This window comes from Ceratotherium simum, chromosome 30 (genome assembly GCF_057802395.1).
Source record: "Ceratotherium simum simum isolate JZ-2026a chromosome 30, ASM5780239v1, whole genome shotgun sequence".
Taxonomy (NCBI): Eukaryota; Metazoa; Chordata; class Mammalia; order Perissodactyla; family Rhinocerotidae; genus Ceratotherium; species Ceratotherium simum.
The window spans coordinates 10,297,033-10,318,778 of NC_141929.1; the positions used below are offsets into that span (position 1 = coordinate 10,297,033).

The 21,746-nt window shown below is 42.6% G+C and overlaps 1 protein-coding gene across 2 annotated transcripts in view; it reads right to left on the reverse strand.

The window, feature by feature from the left end:
• WWOX (WW domain containing oxidoreductase) overlaps positions 1–21,746 on the reverse strand; it is a 950,804-nt gene that overhangs the window by 214,629 nt on the left and 714,429 nt on the right. The window contains exon 9 of one of the 2 annotated variants that reach the window (XM_087419900.1): positions 459–1,470. The exons of the other annotated variant lie outside the window; for it this stretch is intronic. Within the exon in view, the coding sequence (XP_087276026.1) occupies positions 1,465–1,470 (6 nt within the window). The 3' untranslated portion in view covers positions 459–1,464. Of the gene's footprint in view, positions 1–458; positions 1,471–21,746 lie in introns of those variants that run through there. 2 annotated transcript variants of the gene reach the window in all.

Sequence of the window (21,746 nt, forward strand, 5' to 3'; positions counted from 1 at the left end):
AATAGCATGCCTTAGTGTTGCTGGACCCCAGAGTGGGAGAACTTACCACATGCACCATTGAAGGGAAGGGCATCTCCAGAGAGAGGTTCCCAAGGTTCCCAAGCACTGGCAGCTAAAAGGCAGGAGGATGTCAAGAGAGTGAGGGTGGCAACGGCTCAGGGTGGGGGAGCGGGTGACATGCGGCTGCTGATATTGCTGGAAGAGGAGATTTGCTCCTAATGGGGAGAGACCTCCGGATTTAGAGCCACAGGTCCTGCCTACCCTAACCCCTCCCACTTGCCACATGGCTGCCAGGATTGTTTTATAATTTGAATCCCATCACTGCGTAGATGCCCTTGCTCAAAATCCTCATTTGGCTCCATGTTTCCTATGGATAAAGCCTTTCTGTAGACTGTGCATTCCCAACGGGGGCGAAAACACCTCTAGGGGAATGAAAATTAGTTCTGGGAAGGCAGGGGGGCCAGAAAAAATTTTTACCCTTTTAATGTGTAAAGCATAGATATGCATATAGTACAGAAACAGATGTGTAGTATTAGAATTTCATGGGCGGGGGCGATTAGGAAAATCAGGTCTGAAAGGCTCCTGGGGGTGGGAGGCGATAATGAAGTACAAGGTTGAGAAACACACCAGGCCAGAGTTTCCCACCCTCGGCACTGTTGACATCTGGGCCTGGATAATTCTTTGTGGCGAGGGGCTGTCCTGTTCATTGTAGGATGTTTAGCAGCATCCCTGGCCTCCACTCCTTAGACACCAGTAGACACCAGCCCTTCCTCCTGAGTTGTGACAACCAAAAATGTTTCCAGCATTGCCAGATGTCCCCCCCCCCCGGGGGGGGGGGCAAAATCAGCCCCAGTTGGGAAATCGTGGATTAGATAAGGTCATTCTTGTAAGAACTCACTAAGTGATAACTATATCGTAAAGGTTAACAGTCTTGGATTTTTAGGGGGTGGGGTTTCTTTTATTGTGAGCAATATATTCTAAGGGGGCCAAGCAAGTCTAGAGTTGACATGTAGACTAACAAAGCAAAAGGAGGGATGCAGCCGCGCCAACATCAGAGGTCTTTCCATGAAGGTCTCATCAGGAGAGAGGAGGGGCATAGGAGCCGAGCCAGTAAGCCCAGAAATGTCCATCTCTCTTTGTGTCCGGAGAGGCCTCATTAAATTCCGTAACTGCGCTGGTGGAATTTGACTTGCAGCTGCGAATTTCAAGGCCTCCCTGGGCCTCCCGTGGACAGGAAGCTGGGGTAATAAATGGCCTCTGCTTCCCGGCATGGGTTGCAGGTCCTGGGAGGTTACGCCCTAAACATCCCACTCCGAAGGGTGGAGAGCTGGGGAACCCAACACCAGAGAAAGAGCGTGGGTCTCGGGGTTTGGCCAAGAGGTAACTGCAAGCAGCATACGCTATTCAGGCTGAGCAATTTCCGTCAGGTAACGTTTCCTATGAGTCAGTAACATCAGGCTTTTGCTAAATCTAAAAAAAAAACAAAAACAAAAATGAAATAATTCCTTGTGCGTCACCTGATACTTTTAAAAAATAATACATGGTTTATTTTGGTTGAAAATCGTAACCAAGATGGATTCATCACATCGTACCTGGACCTGGTTCTGGAAAAGGAAGCCTCGTGTCTACACAGAAGTTGAGTCTGAGTGATTTGCTCCTTTACTAAGACTCATTGGAAGTGAGTGCAGTATGAGGCCTGTGCCAGTGGAGATGTTTATTGATGTGACACATAAAACTCTCCTATTTTCTTATCTGTACTGGAATGTGGTTATTTATTTAACTGCTTTGCTTCCGTGCCTCTGTGGGTTCCTTAGAGATGGTTTTCTTCTAAAGACAAATCCAAAAGACTTGGTCCTCTGATGAGTTTGTTTTCCTTCATTCTGCATTTCCCTCATTTTTCTCCTTCCTTCTCTATTCTGGTATTAACTAGGTTGAGTTTGCCTGCTATTGTTTGATTTCTGAAACCGCACTGCACTTTCAGGTGCAGAAGTGGGGAGAATGAGTTTTTGAAGGCAAGACGTTTTTAGAAAGGTGAAACATTTTACAAGATAATTTTAAACATTCAACATCAATGTTGTGTGACTTTTGTCTTGCCAGGGAAAAGAAAGCACACAAACTTTACAATGATCTTGAAATAATCCTAGGATTGGTAGTGTTAAGTGAAATAGATAAGCTGAAGGAAAAAGCAAAATTCTACACATGCATGTTTTTCACTAGTTGGAGATAGAAATTTCCCAAGTCTGTTTATCAGCGGAAGTGGGGGCCCCGGGCTCATACGCCCTGGGGCTGCAGCCCCCACCTCTCCCCCTGCTCCCCTATCCGCACAGGAATTTGTGTTGCTGAAAACACCCAGAAATACTTTCATTTACTTTTTCCTTGGGGACAGATTTCTCAATCAAACTCAGGATTCAAACTTTCATTTGTTAAGACAGTGCTTTGGAAAACAAAGCAAAGCAGAGCAAGTCAGGCAATAAAACCCTCAAGTTTGTTCTCGTATCATTTCAGAGACTTAGAAAAAAAAATTTCCAAAAAACAAAAAAGTGGTGAGCCTCCCTATTCATTAGACGTTACAGATGTTTGAAGAAATTGGCAGATACTTGAAGAACGTATGAAAGTTCATTTTTGGTTGGTTAATTATTTAGTAACTCTGTTTGATGCCATTAAAAAAAACGTGGAGGCAGTTCTAGAAGAATTCTATTTTTCTTCCCTTTATCACCTTCTCAGTCTACCTACCCAGCTGCTTCCACCAGGGAACGAAAGTACCCAAATGCCAACGTGACAACCCGATTTTTGCAAAGCAGCTTAATTACTCATTACGAGATTCCATCAACACAAGCTCCGGTCTGTGGTTTTGTAATAAGGGCCGTTATCTTTCCTTGGATTTTCACTCCTTCATAAAGGGGGATGTGGCAGAGATTTCCGCAACCCTGCTTTCTATGGGAAGGGAACGAGAGGGTTTTAATGCATGAATTTGATGTCATTAACAATGCTGACAGCTGTTTAATCCCAGTGGAAACAACAGCTGAGTCCCAACTGCAGGCAAAATAATTAACTCTTCGGTGCGTTCCTTGGAAGGGACCGTATGAATCAATTACGTGTCCCGCGCCTTACCTGCAGTTTTTGTCAATTACTCAGCCATTTGGTTGGGAGGCCCTGGCGCTAAAAAAATGACAGGAGGCCCTTACAGGCAAAGAGACTTGTTAAGTTCAGAGAACAGATTTATTAAACGGGCCTGTTCTAAGTTTGCAATTAATTAAAATTAAGAACCATTTTTTATGTTTCCACTGAATCACAGAGCATAATGAACTGAAGTAAGAGGAAATTATGAAGTGGGAGCCCTGTGTGACCCAGTGTCAGCGAGGAGAAGGCGGCTGAGCTGAAAGGGAAAGAAAAATAGGCTCTGCAGCTGAAACAGAAACACGGGGTGGGATGTGCAGCGCCCATGCTGCTTTATGACATGTGCCGTTTAATTTAAACGGAACATTTAGACACCTGCCAATGACGGTAAATTCGCTACTTTTTCACCCTCCTCCCCCAGAGATGATCAGCCTCTCTTTTCTAGGCTTCAGGTTTTTTTTTTTTTCACTCCCGCTTTCTGACATCCTTCCGGTGACTATTTCTACTGCTTTTAATTTGTAAAATATTATAGATATAAATAATGTCTGATTAAGATCCTGCTTTGAAATATGTGGCGCTCACTTAGCTCCCATCTAATAAAGCACTCCTGGATCCCTTCCATTCATTTATAATACGAGACTTTGAGCAGATGTCTTAAGTATTCAGTGTTACAAACAGCAACATTACATGAATTTAAATTTGGCTCTTTGTCTGAACGCCCCTCCGAGCTGGCGGCTGGTGTTTCATCTGGAAACGACGTGGTGCTGCCACCTGCCCCAAGCCTCTTCCTGGCTGGTACATGGAGAACGACCTGCTCTCTCCCAAGAGGTCTGAGGCTGCTGTGTGTAAGGGGAGACCTTCCATCAGATCGGAGTTTGCTAAAGTGACAGGTGGAGAGAGAAGGTTCTTCGTAAACAGCAGGTGGACAAACTCTGACCCTGCCTGGGAAGAACTGTAATGCTCCCTGAGTGTGTGCTTGATGTTCCCAGTGGATCTTCATAAAGACCCTAAAAGGTCTGCACTATTATCCCTGTTTTATGGATGAGAAAACTGAGGTCCGGGGAAGAGAAATGAATTACTTCTCCCTTGTTAATATTCTACCTAAATGGAATGGAACCCATGCATGTGTAAAAATCCTTGGCTAAGGTTTGAAATCCAACATCACAAGAATAGGATACCAAAGATGGAGGTTAACGCCTGAACTTGAAAAAAAAATCCTGGGGGACCTGGGGGATTAACTCACTATAGTTTTTTGTCCAACTGCACACTTGTCCCTCCTTTTTCTTCTATTCTTCTGGGAAGCACACTTTACTCCATTTGATCCTGTGGGTCAAAAAGTTGTATTCCCTTTCCACAATGGTAGACACACGACCTTGGCTGGGTAATTAAACAGCCTATCTCTTCACCACAGTAACTGGCTCAGAGATAAAGCATGTGATCTAAATGGGCTAGAATCTTCCCTGGGAAACATAAATTCTGGGAAAGAGAATGAGAAGTTCTCCTTCTGCTGTTATTAATGTTATATGAGAATGAGGATCTGGTCTTTCTGGCAGCCCTCTCTCCCACTAGGTGGAGAAAACCTGTCGCAGAAGTAAGCCAAACAGAGGCCACCACAGCCAAAAGATGGAGAGAGACAAATAATCTGATTATACATTTGAGCCCCTAGATCTAGCCGTGCCTGAAGCCATAACTCCAAGACTTCCTAGGACATAAACCAATATAATCCCTTTTGTAATAAGCTAAGTTTAATTGCCAGCAAGAATTATGACTAATATGGGGTGAGAGAATAGTACACACTACTTGATGCAAGTTCCAGATTATATATTATGTTTCTAAATTGTGGTCTCAAATTAATTCTCAGCGAATTTCTCACGGTTATTGCATCATACCATGTTCTTTCTTAGCTCCATGTCCTTCCCCATGCTGTTCCTTCTACCTTGAATATCTTACTCTTCTGCTTTCATATTTGGTGAGTTTCTACGCATCATTCAAGACCTAGCTCAAGCATAATAAGCTCTTGGTTGAAATCTTCCCTGGTTTCACTAGATAGTACCAGTTTTCCCCAAATAAACTGTGGGCTGTTTAGAGCAACAGTCATGTCTTATTCCTTGTATGTTCTCAACAGGTACCACGCTGGGCATGAGGTCGTTGTAACTGATATTATTAAAAAGTAGCTCGCAGTGAACTGGAAACTCTGTCTTCAGGAGGTTTACATTATATTGGAGGGAGACAGAGAACCAAATAAAAGTATAACGGTGCAGGGGTAAATCCGATTACATAATTGCAAGTCAACATGGTGACATGGCTATCAAAAGAGCTAATGGCTTCAGACCCGGCATTAACAGAAGTAGGATGCTCAGGGTGGAGGCGACAGGTGTGTGCTGCTCAGGTCACACCTGGATTTCTGTCTCAGTCCAGACTTAAATGGGGACACTTGGGGGACTTGAGGGTCAGACTGGTTCAATTACATCATGGCTTTCATACTATTTTTACAGCTTTATTGAGATATAGTTTACATACCACACAATTCGCCCATTTAAATGCACCATTCAATAGTTTTTAGTATATTCACAGAGTTGTGCCATGATCACCACACCCATTTTAGGACATTTTCATTCTCTCAAAGGGAATCCTCTCCTTGAACTCTTCTCCTCCAGGCCCTCCACACCCTCCCAGCCCGTGGCAACCACTCATCTACTTTCTCTCTCAATAGATCTGCCTCTTCTGGACATTTCCTATAAATGGAATCATCTGGTCCTTTGTGACTGGCGTCTTTCACTTAGTATAATGTTTTCAACATACTATTTTGTTGCTGTTAAAGCAGCAGGAAATCCCCTTTTTTGTGAACAGTATCTTAGGCGGAATACAACAATGTAAGATAAACAAGAGGGGAAGGGCTCTGGTTGAAAGAGCAGGACAGGCGTCCCGAGCTTTACTTTCTGGACTTGGTTCCCTGAAGCACTTAAGGACAAGGGCCACTGGCACCAGGGAGTTGGACTTCCCAGGTCCCGGGCAGGCCATTGGACACACAGGGTTGTGTGTCGTTGCACTTTTGAAAGCAGAAGAAAGCAGTGCTATTTCAAGTCTTTTTTTTTTTTTTTTTAATTTTAAGAAACTGCCTTCTCCATGAAGGGGTGTTATGTGACAAACATTCTAAGTCCCTTCTTATGGTAATACTGCACTTTCCAAATGGCTCGGATCCAACCCAATTGAACACAATAAAATGAAACAATCTGTGCTATCTCCAATAGCTTTAATCTTTACCATGCTAATGATTCCTAAAACCAATGAGCAGGGTTTAAAAAAAAAAAGAAGAAGAAAGAAAAGACGTGTTCTGCTCTCCCGTTATCAGCCTTCTTGGCAGCTGGGGCTAGAGCTTATTGTCATCAACAACAAGGTCCTTGGGAAAAGCCCGCCCCATTGCTTTGAGGTCAAAGTTTACACGTGAAACACACTGGTCACAGTCATTGTACTGTGCTCTCTGTACCTCTGCTCATGATGGTTAACAAAGGAACATAATTGCATCCATAATTAAGGCTGCTGCCCCATTTTGCGACGTTGGCGAGAACTCCCCAGGGAACTGTTTGGCCACCACCAAGACCTGGCCTCTCTGGCAATTAGCAATAACACTTTCTGTCCATCCACCCAGAATTCCAGGGCTCAGGGCTCACGGCTCTTGCCTAAGGTTGGCAGTCACAGTCCTCTCATAAGGCCTATATGGGTAGGACTACGGGGTATAGTTTCTGGATAGTCTGGAAATAACCCATTCATTCATTTACTCATTCATTCATTCATCTCCATATATGGATCATCTCCTACAAACCAGGCACTTGCTAGGAGTCAGAAACAAGAGGATAAGATCCATTCCTTGCTCTTAGAGAGCTCAGAGGAAAGGGAGGTTAAACACACACACACACACACACACACACACACACACATTTAATATATTGGGGTAAGTGCTAAATGAGAAGCGAGAACACAAGACTGTGGGAGGCGGGGTCGAGGGAAGGCTCCCTGTTCCCTCCCAGGATGCTGCAATAGGGCCCATTAATGTGAAGCCACTCTCACCCTCTCCCATCCTGCCCCTCCTGCGTTTACAGATCCCACAGACTCGGAACTGTGTGCCATTGCCTGTAGCAGCCAGCTTCTGCGTCAGCTCCTGACCTTCACGGTGACCCTCCGACCAACTGGAACCTAATGCCCACCTGACCCTCACAAGTCAAATCTGTACGGTTCCAGTCTTGGCTGTTTCCTGAGGTCAGTTGCCTTCAAAAGGTGGGCAGGAGTGGTCACCTCCAATTGTTCAGGGGAGGGTTCATCCGCCTGGAACATATTTTGGACCATGAGTTTGCCTCTTTCCTTCCAGTTACCATTCAGTATTGATGGGTTTCTCAGAAAGGCAGCTAAGCTTGGGAAAAACAGGCTGACACACATATGGGATATCTCAGGGAATGGCGAGTGACTATGGGGAAAGTTCTAGAAGGGGAGAAACTGAAACAACGGATCAAAGGAAGCCTTTGGATGATTTTTGTGTATTCCATAGATCCTTCCTCCATTAAGGCAGTAATAGTAGTTAATAATAAAAATAACAGGGGGCGGCCCGGTGGCGCAAGCGGTTAAGTGCCCGCGCGCTCCGCTGCGGTGGCCTGGGGTTGGCTGGTTCAGATCCCGGGCGTGCACTGACGCTCGGCCTGGCAAGCCATGCTGTGGCGGCGTCCCATATAAAGTTGAGGAAGATGGGCACAGATGTTAGCCCAGGGCCATTCTTCCTCAGCAAAAAAAGAGGAGGATTGGCAGATGTTACCACAAGGCTGATCTTCCTCACAAAAAATAAATAAATAAATAAATTTAAAAATTAAATAAAAATAACAGGGCCAGCCCTGCTGGCCTAGTTTAAGTTCAGCATGCTCCACTTCAGCTCTGGGTTTGGTTCCTGGGCGTGGACCTACACCACTCGTCTGTCAGTGGCCATCCTGGGGCGACGGCTCACATACAAAAAGAGGAAGATTGGCAGGGGATGTTAGCTCAGGGCAAATCTTCCTCAGCAAAAACAAAACAAACAAAAAAATAAAAGATAAACAATAAAAATAACAGATAATATTGACTTACTATATGCCAGACACATTCTATCTGCTTTATATATATTAACTCTTTCAATCCTCACAATACCTCTATGAAGTGGCATTATTATTTTTCCCATTTCACAGATTTGGAAACTGAGGCACAGAGCAGTTAAGTAATTTCCCCAAAGTGGGACAAGTAGTACATGGAATTTGAACCCAAACCATCCTTTTCAATGATATTGACAAGTGATGAAAATAATTATGCAATATATTTAAGCCCTTTAAAGAAGTGTACACTCTTTGTCTCAGTAATTCTACTTCTGGAAATCTAATCTTAGGAAATAGTCGAATATTATACATTATATTTTTTAGTCTAAAACACTCACATGTTGCTTTTTAGCCTTATTTATAATATGGAAAATCTGGAAGCAATCTAAATTTTCAATATTGGGGGAATGGTTAATAAACTACAGTAATAGCCAATAAATGGAATTTATAGCCATTATTAGACATGGTACTCATGAGGAGTCAATAATATCACGGAACTGTGCAATAAGATTAAGGTAAAAATGCAGAATTGAAACTTCTAGAGATGGTATGATCAAAATATGTTTTGATGCCAGGGTGAGGACGTACCAGCAAAAGAAAAGAAACGTCTTCCATTTGGTTCCATCCAAAGCAGCCATCAGGAAATGATTTGTTTCTGGGCATATCTACTATTTCCTCTTAACCATAGTCTTTTAACCCAGCGCCTCAAAAAAACTCAACCTGGTACTTTTTTTTGCCTGAGATATTTCACGTGCAAAAATAAACTATATCAGTGAGTTTAATATCTCAGTTGGATAGGTAAAGCTAGGTCCTTTAGCTCATAGAGAAGAAAAGAAACCAAGCAAAAAAGCTTTGCATTTTCAGACCTGCTCACGCAGTGTATCTGGAATTGATGAGGCACACAGATATCACCTGGAGACAACTTTTTTCTGCTTGTTCTCAGGCTCAGAACCAAATCACAGTACCTCCCTCCTCCAGCTCTACTTTAGAGCAAATTGAGTCCAAATTAGATCACCTGTTTCGTCCAATTGTATAAACCACGGCAATACCGTTTGGGAAAATCTAATAGTCTTAATCTAAGAAGTGCTCCTGTGCCCACAATAGAATCAAACAAATAATCAATAAGCCTCTAGATATTATAACATCACTGAGTGAAGACATAGAGAAGAGCAGAGTGTGTGTTTGCAGAGAGAGCTGCTTAAATGGAATCAAATCACAATTCAGCAAGGACAAAGCCAAAACAAACAACAGCAACAACAACAAAACTGGGTTGAGTAACATTGTTTGTTCTGTAGACTTTAACAGTTCCAGAATCTTCCAGCGGAAAATGTTAGATTGGGAATCTGAATGACGCAGGCATTTTCCTAGGCATTTAAAAATCTCATTCAACCATCAACAATAACTCTGTGACATTTTTATTATTATCTCCACTTTATTGTTGGCTAAATTTGAGGTTCAGAGAGGTTAGTTCACTTGCCCAAAGTCACACAGCTAGTAAGTGGCAGAAATAGGCACTGAAACCAAGCTAATTTTTTAACTCGAATTCAAGTGAATCGCATGCTGGCAAACTGGCTTTGGAGCTAGCCACAGTCCAGTGTTGATCCACTTTCTCTGTAAACTCAGGCAAGTCGATAGTACCTTCAAGGCTCAGTTTCTGTATCTTAAAATGAAAGTAACACTATACGCATATATGTCAAGGGCTTAGTGCAATGTCTGGTACAAAGTCCATACTCAATAAATGTTGGCTCTTAATAGCTTTATCATTACATCACTCTAATTATTTTTTTAAAAAAAGGCATGCCCTCAACAAAAAAACCGTAAGCAAATATCAAACTCCAGTTCAATAATGCAATAATTTGCATTCTAGCAATAACACTGCTTAAGTGTTTAGGAGTAAGTGACTGATGTCTGCAACTTTTTTGAAATGAATCAAAAAACAAGATAGATCAATGGATGGATAGAGAGATGGACAAATAGGTAAAATGCAAGTAGAGAGAAATGTTAACTGTTAAGTCTGGGTGGTGCATCTATGAGTGTTTACTGTACAATTCTTTCATCTTTTATTTATGTTCATCACTTTTCATAATAATAAATGTTGGAGGGGATGGCACGCTACACAGCAATAAAGAATGGAATACTGTGGATGAATCCCACAACATAATGATGAGCAAAAGTAGCCAGATACTATCGAGTCCATACTGTATGATTCTATTTATATGAAACTCAAGAACAGAAAGCTATGGTGGTAGAAATCAGAACAGGGGTTAGCTCTTGATTACGATGGGATTTATTGATTGGAAATTGGATGCTGGAATGTTCTCTGTCTTGATCTGGGTGGTGTTTACGCAGGTGTATAAATAAGTAAAATTCATTGAACTGTCTATCTAATGTGTGTGCACCTTACATAATCTCAAGTTAGATTCTGATTCAACCAGCTCACGTTTTCTGAATGCCTTCCTCTCCCTGCGCTAGGCATTTTTCTAGGCACTTTCTGATGTATTCGCTTGGAAAACCATTTCAGAGAATTGTCTGACAGAATACATTATTAAGCCTCTAAACACAATGTGAAGGGATCTCACCTTCTTAGAAAATGAGTGTCATCTCTCAGAGTGAACTTGGCCTACAAGGAAATCAAGAATGTGTGCAACTCCTCAGCCACCTGGTAGCCCTTATCCAGTACCCTAGGGCCTTTTCTTCTCTCCTTCACAATCAGATAACTTCTAGAAAAAATAGATACCCCATTGTTCCCAAATTTCTGCCCTCTGGCGTGAGATTCAGCCATCAGGAAGGAGAAAGGAGAGGCCACCTCCATATCATACCACAGGGAGAGTCACCTACAGGATGGTCGTCCTTGTCAAAGGCTTGGCTTTCCCTCCCTCCTTTGGAAGACATTCTAGTTCAGACGACAAACTTCCCCCTCTTGTTCACCCCCAAATCATCCCTTTCCAAAGCTCCCCTATGGCCTGGCCTATTGGATCACAGGCAGAAGGCACACCCAGGCTTGTTCAGGAGCATCCTCTTTGAAAGGAGGTCCTGATGGTGACAGGAGAGCTGTCTCTGGCAACAGAGACCTGGCTACCAGGCCTACCCCCAATCCCTTCCAAACTGCCTTTGATGTAAATTTGAAAGCAGCACCACCTGAAGGCAGGCAACATGGAACTACACAACGATTTCTGCAAAATCAATACAATAGAAGGTGTAGTAGAAATAGAGATGAATTAGAATCCAGGAGGGCAAGCTACCCACACCAGGATAACCTGGGGCACTTGTTTAAAAAATACAGATCCCTCAGTTTCTCTGAAGACCTAATAAATCAGATTTTCTGGGAGTGACATCCCAGAATATTCTTATTTTAACAAGCTCACATTGGGGATTTTCTAACACACGCAAGCTTAAGGATCAAGATTTCCTTAAGGGGGAAGGGGAAGAGGCCCGTTCATTTATCATTTACCCACCCATCCTCCCATTGATCTATCCATCCATCCATCTGTCTGTCTATCTGTCCATCCATCCATCCCATATCTAAATATCTGCTGAGTGTTCTCTTTGTGCCATGCCATAGACTGCACCTTCTTTGATGGTTGAAGACAAAATTTTCTTACGCCAACTAGTTTTACAGAGAACCACACTGACTTAGCCACTTTTAATTATATAACCATCATTCCAATCATATAATTGTCATTTAAAAAAAACAACACTTATAATGGTAATTTCCCCCCCTTTTCTCACTAACGTACATAAACCTATTTTCAGATATTGCCCACCCTGTATGAAGTTCTGCCTGGATTTTAGGGAGAGTATGATCTGGAACATAACCATTGAATGCTTGCCTTGAGTCTCTTTTGCAAGGAAACTTGTACCTTTAGCTGAGAACACCTGAGTCTCATGGGTCTGCAGGTCGGCACGCCAGATCTATGGAGTTGATTACCTTCTGAGACGTCCAATTACAAGCGAGTAATTTGTTTCCCCCAAAGACGCTCTATGGAGAATACAGTATAGATCCTTCTGTTTCCAGGAAGCTAAGGGGATTTAGGTACCAAAGCAAGCCCCACAGGTTCTGAAGTTCTCTACTGTTAACATAAAGTCTTCAAAAAATCTGTGTGTGCGTGTGAGATAGATATAACAACTGAGGCAGAGATTCAATAAAAGATGATGCTGGTTTAAGAAGAAAAAATAAAAATAAAGCAACTAAATTGAAAATAACTTCCAAAGCTAAATACCCTCCTTTTGGATTAACTGCTGTATACTTCTACCATAGATTTATATGACCCATTGGCTGATGACACAGGGAATTATTATGATTGTTGTGCTGTACTAACTTCCCTGTTAAGCTCTTTGTCTACTCAAGATTGTAAGATCTTAGAAGGCAAAGACTATTTTTCTCTTTTTTACCACTGGATCTGTTCTGTGCCTGACAGTGCCTGACAATAAATATCTGCTAAATCATGGATATATGTCTTTCCCTGCTAAGAATGTGACAAAATGAGACAGTCGTTGCAATCTCCAATGGCCTTAACCTAAAGCAAGTGAATGATTTCCATTGGGTAACAGTCTCCTTTCATTTTAAGTATTGAAGTTGTTAGGGAACAAGTCCAGATGTATTGAAGAATGAGCAACATCAGCCAGTCACTCAGCAACAAACACTGACTTGTTTTGAATGTGTACCACAAGGCAAGCACTACACTAGAAGACAGGAAGTCCTGGTTCTATCATTTTCTGTCATTCCTAGCTGGAGGCAGGGGTGTCTTTGACCTAGGACCCAATTCACGGCCCGTTTGAGGGCCAAACATTACAAGTCAGGTATTATCAAGTCTCTATACCAAAACACGTTGCCTGGAATCAATCTTACTGCCCCAGTCTAGTCTCTCCTGTGTGATCCACAACATACTTCCTTGCTCTCACCCCTGTGACATTTGACCTAACCAGTGACCCTTTAAATTAGTCTGGTCCACCCAGGCACCATATACCCACTAACTGATATACCTAAGGCACAGATACCACTGATATTTCCTTTAATCATCCAGAAAGATCTCCCCTCACACACACCTTTTATTCTTGACCTAGTTGCAAAAAAGAATCACCTAGGGAACTTTTAAAAATCCTGATGCCTAGGCTGTACCCTAACCCAATGAAATCAGACTCCTCAGAGGAGGAACCCAGGCATCAGGATTTTTTATAGTTCCCCAGATGATTCCAGGAGGGTTGAGAACCACTGGTGAAGCATATCTTTCCCCCACTTGTCTCAGATTCACCAGTCAGTGCATCTGGCCTTAGCAAGGCTTCTAGGCCTTTCAATGCCATATTTACATGGGGTCTCATCAGTATCTGAACCTCCCCTTTATTCTGCAGACATTGACACACTCTTTGATCTTCAACCAAGATACACGCCTTCATATCACACTGAGATTCAGCACTGATGGTTCTGACATCCTAGAGGTGGGTTGATAGGTAGGTGGATGGATGGATGGATGGATGGAAGTAGGGACAGAAGGATGAATGGATGGATGGATAGATGGATAGATGGATGGACAGAAGGATAGGTGAAAGGATGGACAGACGGAGAGATGGATGGATGGATGGTTAACCCTGTGAAGACTTCTATTATAACATCTGAATTACTTTATCATTCTCTACAAATGTTCAAGTCCCCTACTAGACTTTAAATTCCATAAGACAGAGACCTTGAACTTATCTGTCTTTGCTTTTTCAGGGCCTAGCATAGCACTTGGCTGGTGGCAGGTATAGCAACAGGTAAACAACATATGCCTGTTGAAAATAAATGATGTTAGTTCAATACCCTTATTTCTAAGTCTACTTAATATCCTTCCAGGAATAGAATTTCTTGGTAGGGACAAGAATGAAAATCTTGAAATAGAGATGCTCCATTGATATTTTACTTTCATTCTACACAAAGAAATAGCCGGTGGCAAATTCTGACAAAAAAAAAATTCTAATTGGAAGATGGTATTATTGATCTCAAGAGAAAGTGGGTAGACAAGCATTTAAAAAATATTGGACAGTTCTGATAGTTAAGTGTCTCGCTAACATAGAACTCCCTCTTTTCACTGATGAGAAGACTAAGGCCTAGCAAATAGCTTATCCAACATCTTGAACTCAGAACTCATCTCCCAGTCTAGGCTCTTCCCACTATCCCCTGCTGAACCCATAGAGTTGAATGCAACAAACATGTTTTTCTTTTGAGGTCACAAAAAGGATTTTTAAATTATATAGCCCTCTTACCCTTCACTCTTGCCCCAAATACGACCTGTTTTCTCATCACACTATCCAAAGTAGCATTGACGAGCTGGTAATTTTCATCGAGCTAATTGGATCCTGTGACGCCTGCAAATACTGTGCTGTTTATACTTGGGTACGAAAGGAAAACTAGCTACTCCTTGGTTGTTCCACCCGTGGTGTGGCGACGGACTCTCATTTCTAACGGGAGGGAGGTAGATCACTGTGAAAAAATACAGTTCAGATTCCTTTGAAAAGTACAAGGTACCATACCTTCCGAAATTGGCAAAAACTACCTGCTATGGATTGTAGTAAAGTATGTTTTTAAATTATTTCAGAACCATAAAACTTCTCCATAGAGAGTGCTTTGAAACTGCAAATTAAATATCGAACATCTATGAACTGTATCCATTTTTACAGTAAGTATATATTTCCATGGGGGTTTGTACCATCTTTTTTGTCTAGTTACACTAGTTAATAATGCAGTGAATTTGCAGTAATAGAGTAAATGTTATTTTGATGACACTATTTGATTAAATTAAAGATGACATTAAAAGGACCATTTCAATAAAGAACCGAAATATCCAGAAGTAACTGGGGCTGAGTGTTTAAGTCAGCTAGTCTGGCAGTCTTAAAAGGACCAAATGGAATTTCTTTCACGGTGTGAATGATGAGCAAGTTAAAAAACAATAGGACCCAATAATATATGAAAGAATATGAAGGCTCAGATTCCAAGACCCAGGCAATTTTAGTTATTTGAGGCAGGCATGCCACTCACAAGAAAACAGCTCATGTGGCCTTAGGAAAATGTAGAAATGCATTAAGTAAAACGAAAGCGAGGAGGGCACTGAGATTTGCAGCAAAATGTGCTGATGTGGTGACAGCAAATTGAGTTGTTGCACAAACAAAAGAAAGGGAAGATGTGGGATTAGTCATGCCCCCGCCCCCATCACCATCTTCTCTGCAAATTCACAAACGCACGAGTGGGCCACCCACACCTGTGCAGGGAAATCTTTGAGATTAAAAAAGGAGAAGAAAGTCCTAATTATCTCTTCAGGCCTCTGTTCATATGGTGCTCGCCAAATAAAAGTTCTTTCCCTGAGTGAGAGGTTCACGTACATAAATCAAGTGGCTGTTTGAAAATCCCTTGACTTAAGTTCTTAGAGATAGAATCTATCTGAAGAGACATTCCTCAGCAACGTGACTGAGTTATGAATCACGGGCATTTCACCAGAAAGAAGATCCAAGATTAAAGGTGTGCAGTGGTGGAGGCCCCTAGTTCCCACAGAAACACCTGCTCTGGTGTCTGAGTCCGAAAGACAGGTGACAACTCTATCTCCACAGTGGGCCACTGACTGGTGACAAGTTCAAGCCCGAGGCACTCACATTTGTGACTGTTTTTACACTAAAGAGAAAAAAAAAAGAAAAGAACCTCAGCCCCAGTGAATATAATTCATCCTTGTGATCTCAAAAGAACATCATTAGATGTTAAGGTTTTCTCACATAATTCATCTGGTCATCATGTATGTTAGTATCTCCACATAATTATTTCCTCACAGAAAGGGATGGTGGGATGGTTTGTTGGAACAGTCATGTACCCCCATTTCAGTCAGTATTGCCTCTTTCAGTGCAAATACCTTAAAACACCACATTCCTGATGTACTTGACTTCCTGACTATAAACCTGGACTGTTTTATTATCTTCCCAGCAGTAAATCACTTAGAGACAAAGGATCATCTAAAACGTCATATCAGGCAAGTCTATTAAATAAAGCTCATGGATAGCAGACATGATGCTGAGATCTTTAAGGGTGAACAGAACTCTCAAGCTGCCAGCAAATTTGTTCTTGTCGAAGACACCCATGTACTTGGAAGGATCGTAATTATTCAGAAGTGACAGCAAACTTTCTTTAGAAACATCCTATTTCTCAGAATTTTGAGTGGCTCATCATATGTGTTTGAGATAGGCTCCTTGACAGTTTCCCAAAGTGGCTGCAGCCCACCTGCCCAGCCCCCTGCTGACTGCTCTCTTTCTCTCTAGGCATCTGGGTCAATGCTTGGAAGATCCCAGATTTCTTGTTTGTGGCACACTTTCAAAACTCAAAAATGCTCAAAAAGAAAAAAGTGAAAACAGGATTTTTAGGGCAGTGAAACTACTCTGTATCACACCATAATGATGGATCCATGTCATTATACATTTGTCCAAAGCGGTAGAATGAACAACACCAAGAGTGAGTCCTAATGTAAAGTATGGACTTGGGTGATAATGATGTGTCAATGTAGGTTCATGGATGGTAACAAATGTACACATTCTGGTGGCGGATGTTGACAGTGGGAGAGGTTGTGCGTGTGTCGGGGCAGAGTGTATGTGGGAACTTTCCATACTTTCTTCTCAACTTTTCTGTGAATCTAAAACTGCTCTAAAAAGCAAAGTCTATTAGAAAAAAGTGAAAACAGGTTTAATAAAAAGCATATTTGAAAAATGTGATGGTAAAAATGTCCAGTTATCATACCTTCAGTAGGGTGTCCCTATTTGAGGAGAACTTTTTACTGTCCTGACCACACTCCATACTCACATCTTCCAGGAAAAATAGAATCTCTTTTGGCCCAAGCTCTCTGGGACTCTAGAACTCATACCTCTCACGTGCCTCAAGTTGGACCAGAGTATCGCAGCACACCCAACCCAACTCCTCAGTGCTCCTCCTGACCAATTTCACTGACACTGTGTCTGTGGAAAACATCTCTTTTAGATTGTGAGGGACATTTGGTGCCCATTTGTGAAGATGAGTTCAACATCATTTGAGAACCAGCTCTCCAGCTCCATCAGAACCAGCCCTGTCTCTGATACCTAAGTCTGTCCTCCTGACCCTGATTGTAAAGTCTCCTTTTCCATGGGGAAAAATCCTAGTCAGCCTTTGACTGTCATCTCCTCTCTGTAGAGTTCCCTGATCAAGAAAGAACAAACTGATCAAGTATCTGAGCTTCCTGTAGCACTTTATGCCATTTTTATTATCATTCTCACCACCATCCTCAACTCCCATATTATAGAAACTTGTTTATGTGCCTATGCTCCTATATCAAGAGGTCCTTGAAGCCAGAGTCCGATCTTAATTCTTCCTATTTATGTGTCTATTTCCATTTCTTGGCACGGGCTTGGCATATCCACAAGTACGTAAGGGAAATTGAACATTTGGGCAGCTACATTATTTCTAGCAAGCCCCTAGGATATCATTACAGATTTTCAGTGAAATATAAAAATTTCACCATTCATCTGTCTATGCATCATTTATCCATCCATCCAACTACTCATCTGTCCATGTATCAATTCATCTGTCCATTCATGCATCCATCCATCCATCCATCCAACCATCCATCCATCCATCTATCTATCAAAAAATTGTACAATAGTACCTACTCTGCCTTGCCTTTTTATGGGTGATAAAAAAAGAAAAGAAAATATGACTGGAAAATGAATAAGATACGGTCCTTGCCCTACATGTGTTGCCGCTGAATAGGAGAAATAATAGATGAACGCAAAGACCATGTCTTGTCCATCTTTTTGTCGCCTGAAGCATCTTGGGCAGGGACTTTTACTCAGCAGCAATCATTAAATGACTGTTGAATTAATGAATAAAAACAAATAGAATATAAGGCAGTAAGTGAAAAGTGCGAAATATTTGCAACAGCCAAAATGCTACCAAAAAGTGGAGGGTGGATTGATAACATCCAGCTGGGCACCTCAGGGAAGGTGGAATTTGAGCTGTGATAGAAGGGCTGGCTCAAATCTGAAACATGGTGATGAGAGCAAGGCATTCCAGAAAATACTTTATCCATTCAAGCATGCAGTCTCTACCATCATTGCCTATCCACTGCTTGGTAAAGAGGAGGACCTCAATAACTGCTTTTGTTTTGAGGTGCGGTACCTGCTGGACTGAGCTGGGGATTAGGCAAAAGTGAAGGGGACACAGTTTCTGCCCTTGATGAATCTCCTGGGGCAATAATCTCAGGAGGAAGCCAATGGTGAACTGGGGGGTTAGAGAGATGGTGGTACGGACCATAAAACAGCAATTTAAACTGCATAGAGTGGAGCAGAGGTCCTAAAGGGACTGTTGATGGATAGCTTTCTAATTTGACTAGGTTTGAATCTTGTGTTTGCAATTAGCAGCATCTATTTGCATACAATTAGTGTGCAAAGCCCTTAAAAAGAGTTTGTTCCCTAAAGTAGGTTAAATATGCCCACCCCCTCCCCGCAACTGTGCCTGCAGTATGGATCTGTTTCACAAATCCATTATCCTGTATAGACCAAGGATGGACTTCAGCCCAGTCTAGGTCCAAAAGACAACACTTGGATTGTACTTACCCTGTCCTATCAGAACAAGGGCCGAACTTTCCAAGGGCTCTAACTTAGAAGGTTTGCGTGTCAAGAGTAGTAATCCGTGGTTGAATTGAACAGTCAACTCAGTTGTTATGCGGTCAGTTTCACCACCACCACCTACCACCACCACCAACAACAACAACTACTACTGAAAAAAATTCTTAGGAAACAAAGAAAAACCAGGGGAATGAGTGATTTGTCATGAGCATTGCAGGCCTCTGCTGGCCCATGCATCCATGATCCAGGTTTAGGTTTCCCTTTGGTTCCTACATCTCTCTGCAGCCTTATTCATTCATTCATTCACTCACTCACTCACTCATTCAATAAACATTTATTGACTGCTAAGTCCTCTGTTTGGGCACTGGGGATACATTGGTGAACCAAAACTAACACATGGCCTATGGTGCTTAGAGTCTAGCAGGGAAAACAAGGATTGATAAATGAACAAAACTAAACGTAAAATCACAGCTTGGTACACTGCTGTCAAGAGGAAATGTGTGGAATGATGAGAACTTATAGGAGGATTTTAATGCAGTCAGGGAAGGCTTCCTGGAGGAAGTGACAATTAAGTGGAAGTACGAAGAATGAGTGGAGGCAAGAAAGGGGAGAGACCAGCATGCATAAAGGCCATGTGGCAAGAGGCAACAGGGAAAGTTCCAGAAACTGAGAGAAAGTCAATGTGGTAAGAGGGCAGAGAATTAAGGTGAGAACAGTGAGAAATGAGACTAGGGAGGGAGGCATGGGCTAGATCATTGGGTGGGGAGTTGGAGGTGATGTGTAGGGATCTGTCTTTATCCTAAGAGCAATAGAAAATCATTGGTGTAGTTTAATTGGGGGTGGGAGGAGTGGGAATGGCATACCCAGATTTGAGTTTCAGATTACTTTTGTTATAGTTTAAAAAATGATATAGAGTGGGAACCATCTCGCTGCTGGCTTCAACTGCCCCCCACCCTCCTCCATGGCAAGAATGCTGCCACCTGCCTTGGCCTGCTGGTGCCAGGAACTACCTCTTATCCTGTTCAGACCTTTCCAGCCATCTGCAATCCTGGCTGGACCCTTTCATGACTAGGTGTATGCCCCTCTCTCTACTTCTTTCCATGGGCCCATGCCTGGTGCTCCCATCACCTGCTTCCCAGGTTCAAGGGGCAATAGTCTCCCAGGTACAACAGTCTCCAATTCCACTGGGGATGATTCTAGAGCAAGACCAACATCAAGATTGTCACTGTCTCCTGGAACGGGTATTGCTGTAGCGGTATAGCTGCTGTAAAGGAGGTCTGTTGTTGTTGTCTTTTCAATATCTGTCCGGCTTTTTCCAGCAGTAACATACCTTCTTTACTCCATCCCTCACAATCTATATGGCTTGGGTCAAACTGATGCTATCCCCCAGCTCCAAGGTGGCATTCACTCCAGGTCCAGACAGGGTCACAGCGATTGGCTCAGGGATTTACACGTCACCCACTAAGGACCAATGAGAGTCAGCCGCGGGACTTGCTGGAGCTCTTGGGAAGGAAATGCTCTTTCCCACCAGTGCTCCTTGAACATGAAGGATGTGGGCTCATGCTGGCCATCTCTGCCGTCCTGGACTGACCCTCCCCATTTTCCAGAGGAAAGCACAGCTGAAAGATGGAGAAAAACAGAATTATGACAGCGTCATTTGATCACCAGGGTCAAACCACGCCAGATCTCAGCTTCCCAGTTCTAGGAACCAATAAATTCTCTTTTTTCGACCTAAGCCAGTTTGGGGTGGGTCTGTGGTCACTCAGAATTGAAAATAAAAATTTCAGTCTCTTCTCGTCTCTTCTCCTCATTGCCCTCCTCTAATTGCTGACCTCCTACCCACTTCTTGCCTGGGAGGAAGCTAATTAGGGATGAAATCAAGAGAGGAGTTTGAGAGGAGTTGGAAAGAACTCTCGCCAGTGAAGCCCTTGGGCCTTCAGCTCCCGCACCCCTGGCAAACACCTCGCACTATCGTGAGAGGACACAATCAGAGCCATAACCGTGAAAGTCTGATTTTCTCCAAAGGTGTCATCCTTCTTCAAGCTTCCCAAAGTCCTGGGCATAATGCCAGTAGATCTTTTTAGATTTCTTTTGAAAACTCCTAATTTCATCACTGCAAGTGTCTAAGAGGAACCATTATTAAAACACTTGCAGAAAGTATGACTCAAGGATAAAGGATCCCAGCTCAAAATTTTTACCCTACATCATGGAAGGCATTTTAAGTCATTTGTGGGTTTAGAAATCCACAAATTCTAATACTCAAAAGCTGTGTGTGTGTCTGCATATGTACACATGTGTGGTATGTCTGAATAGGAAAAAATTAGACCTTGAATAGCCAGGGTTCTGCTTTGTCTCTCCTCCTCAAATCCAAGTGCACCTGCTCTGACTGATGTTTCCAACCCAATATCCTATTTCATCAGGAGCTGATAAGACAAACAAGCCCCTTCCTCTCAGAACAATGGCATGCCACTGTGCTTTTGCAGTAACAAACATTGAAAAGTGGTCCACTTTTCTTTTCCTTTTTCCTCAAGGAAATAACCATTGACTGACTAACCCCCTGCCCTCCTTTGCCCCCACCCCCTGCACTGTGAAATGCATTTAGGCTGGAGACTACAAATTCAACCCAAAGACTGGGAGGCAGTATTGGAAAAGGATAGACGAGACAGGCAATCCGTAATCTATCAAGATAGGAAAACTGGGGTCCTTCTGTCTCTTTTTAAACCAAAAAACAAAAACAAATGCAGTATTCCATGGTCAAGAACAGAGTCTCTGGTGTCATAGCCTGGGTTTCAGTGCTGGAATTCATACCTAGAGCTGCAGAGCCCCAGAAAGCCTACAAGCCTCAGTTCTCTCATCTGCCAAATGGAAGTATTATAATTAAGTTAAATAATGCATGGAAAGCCCTTAGCATAC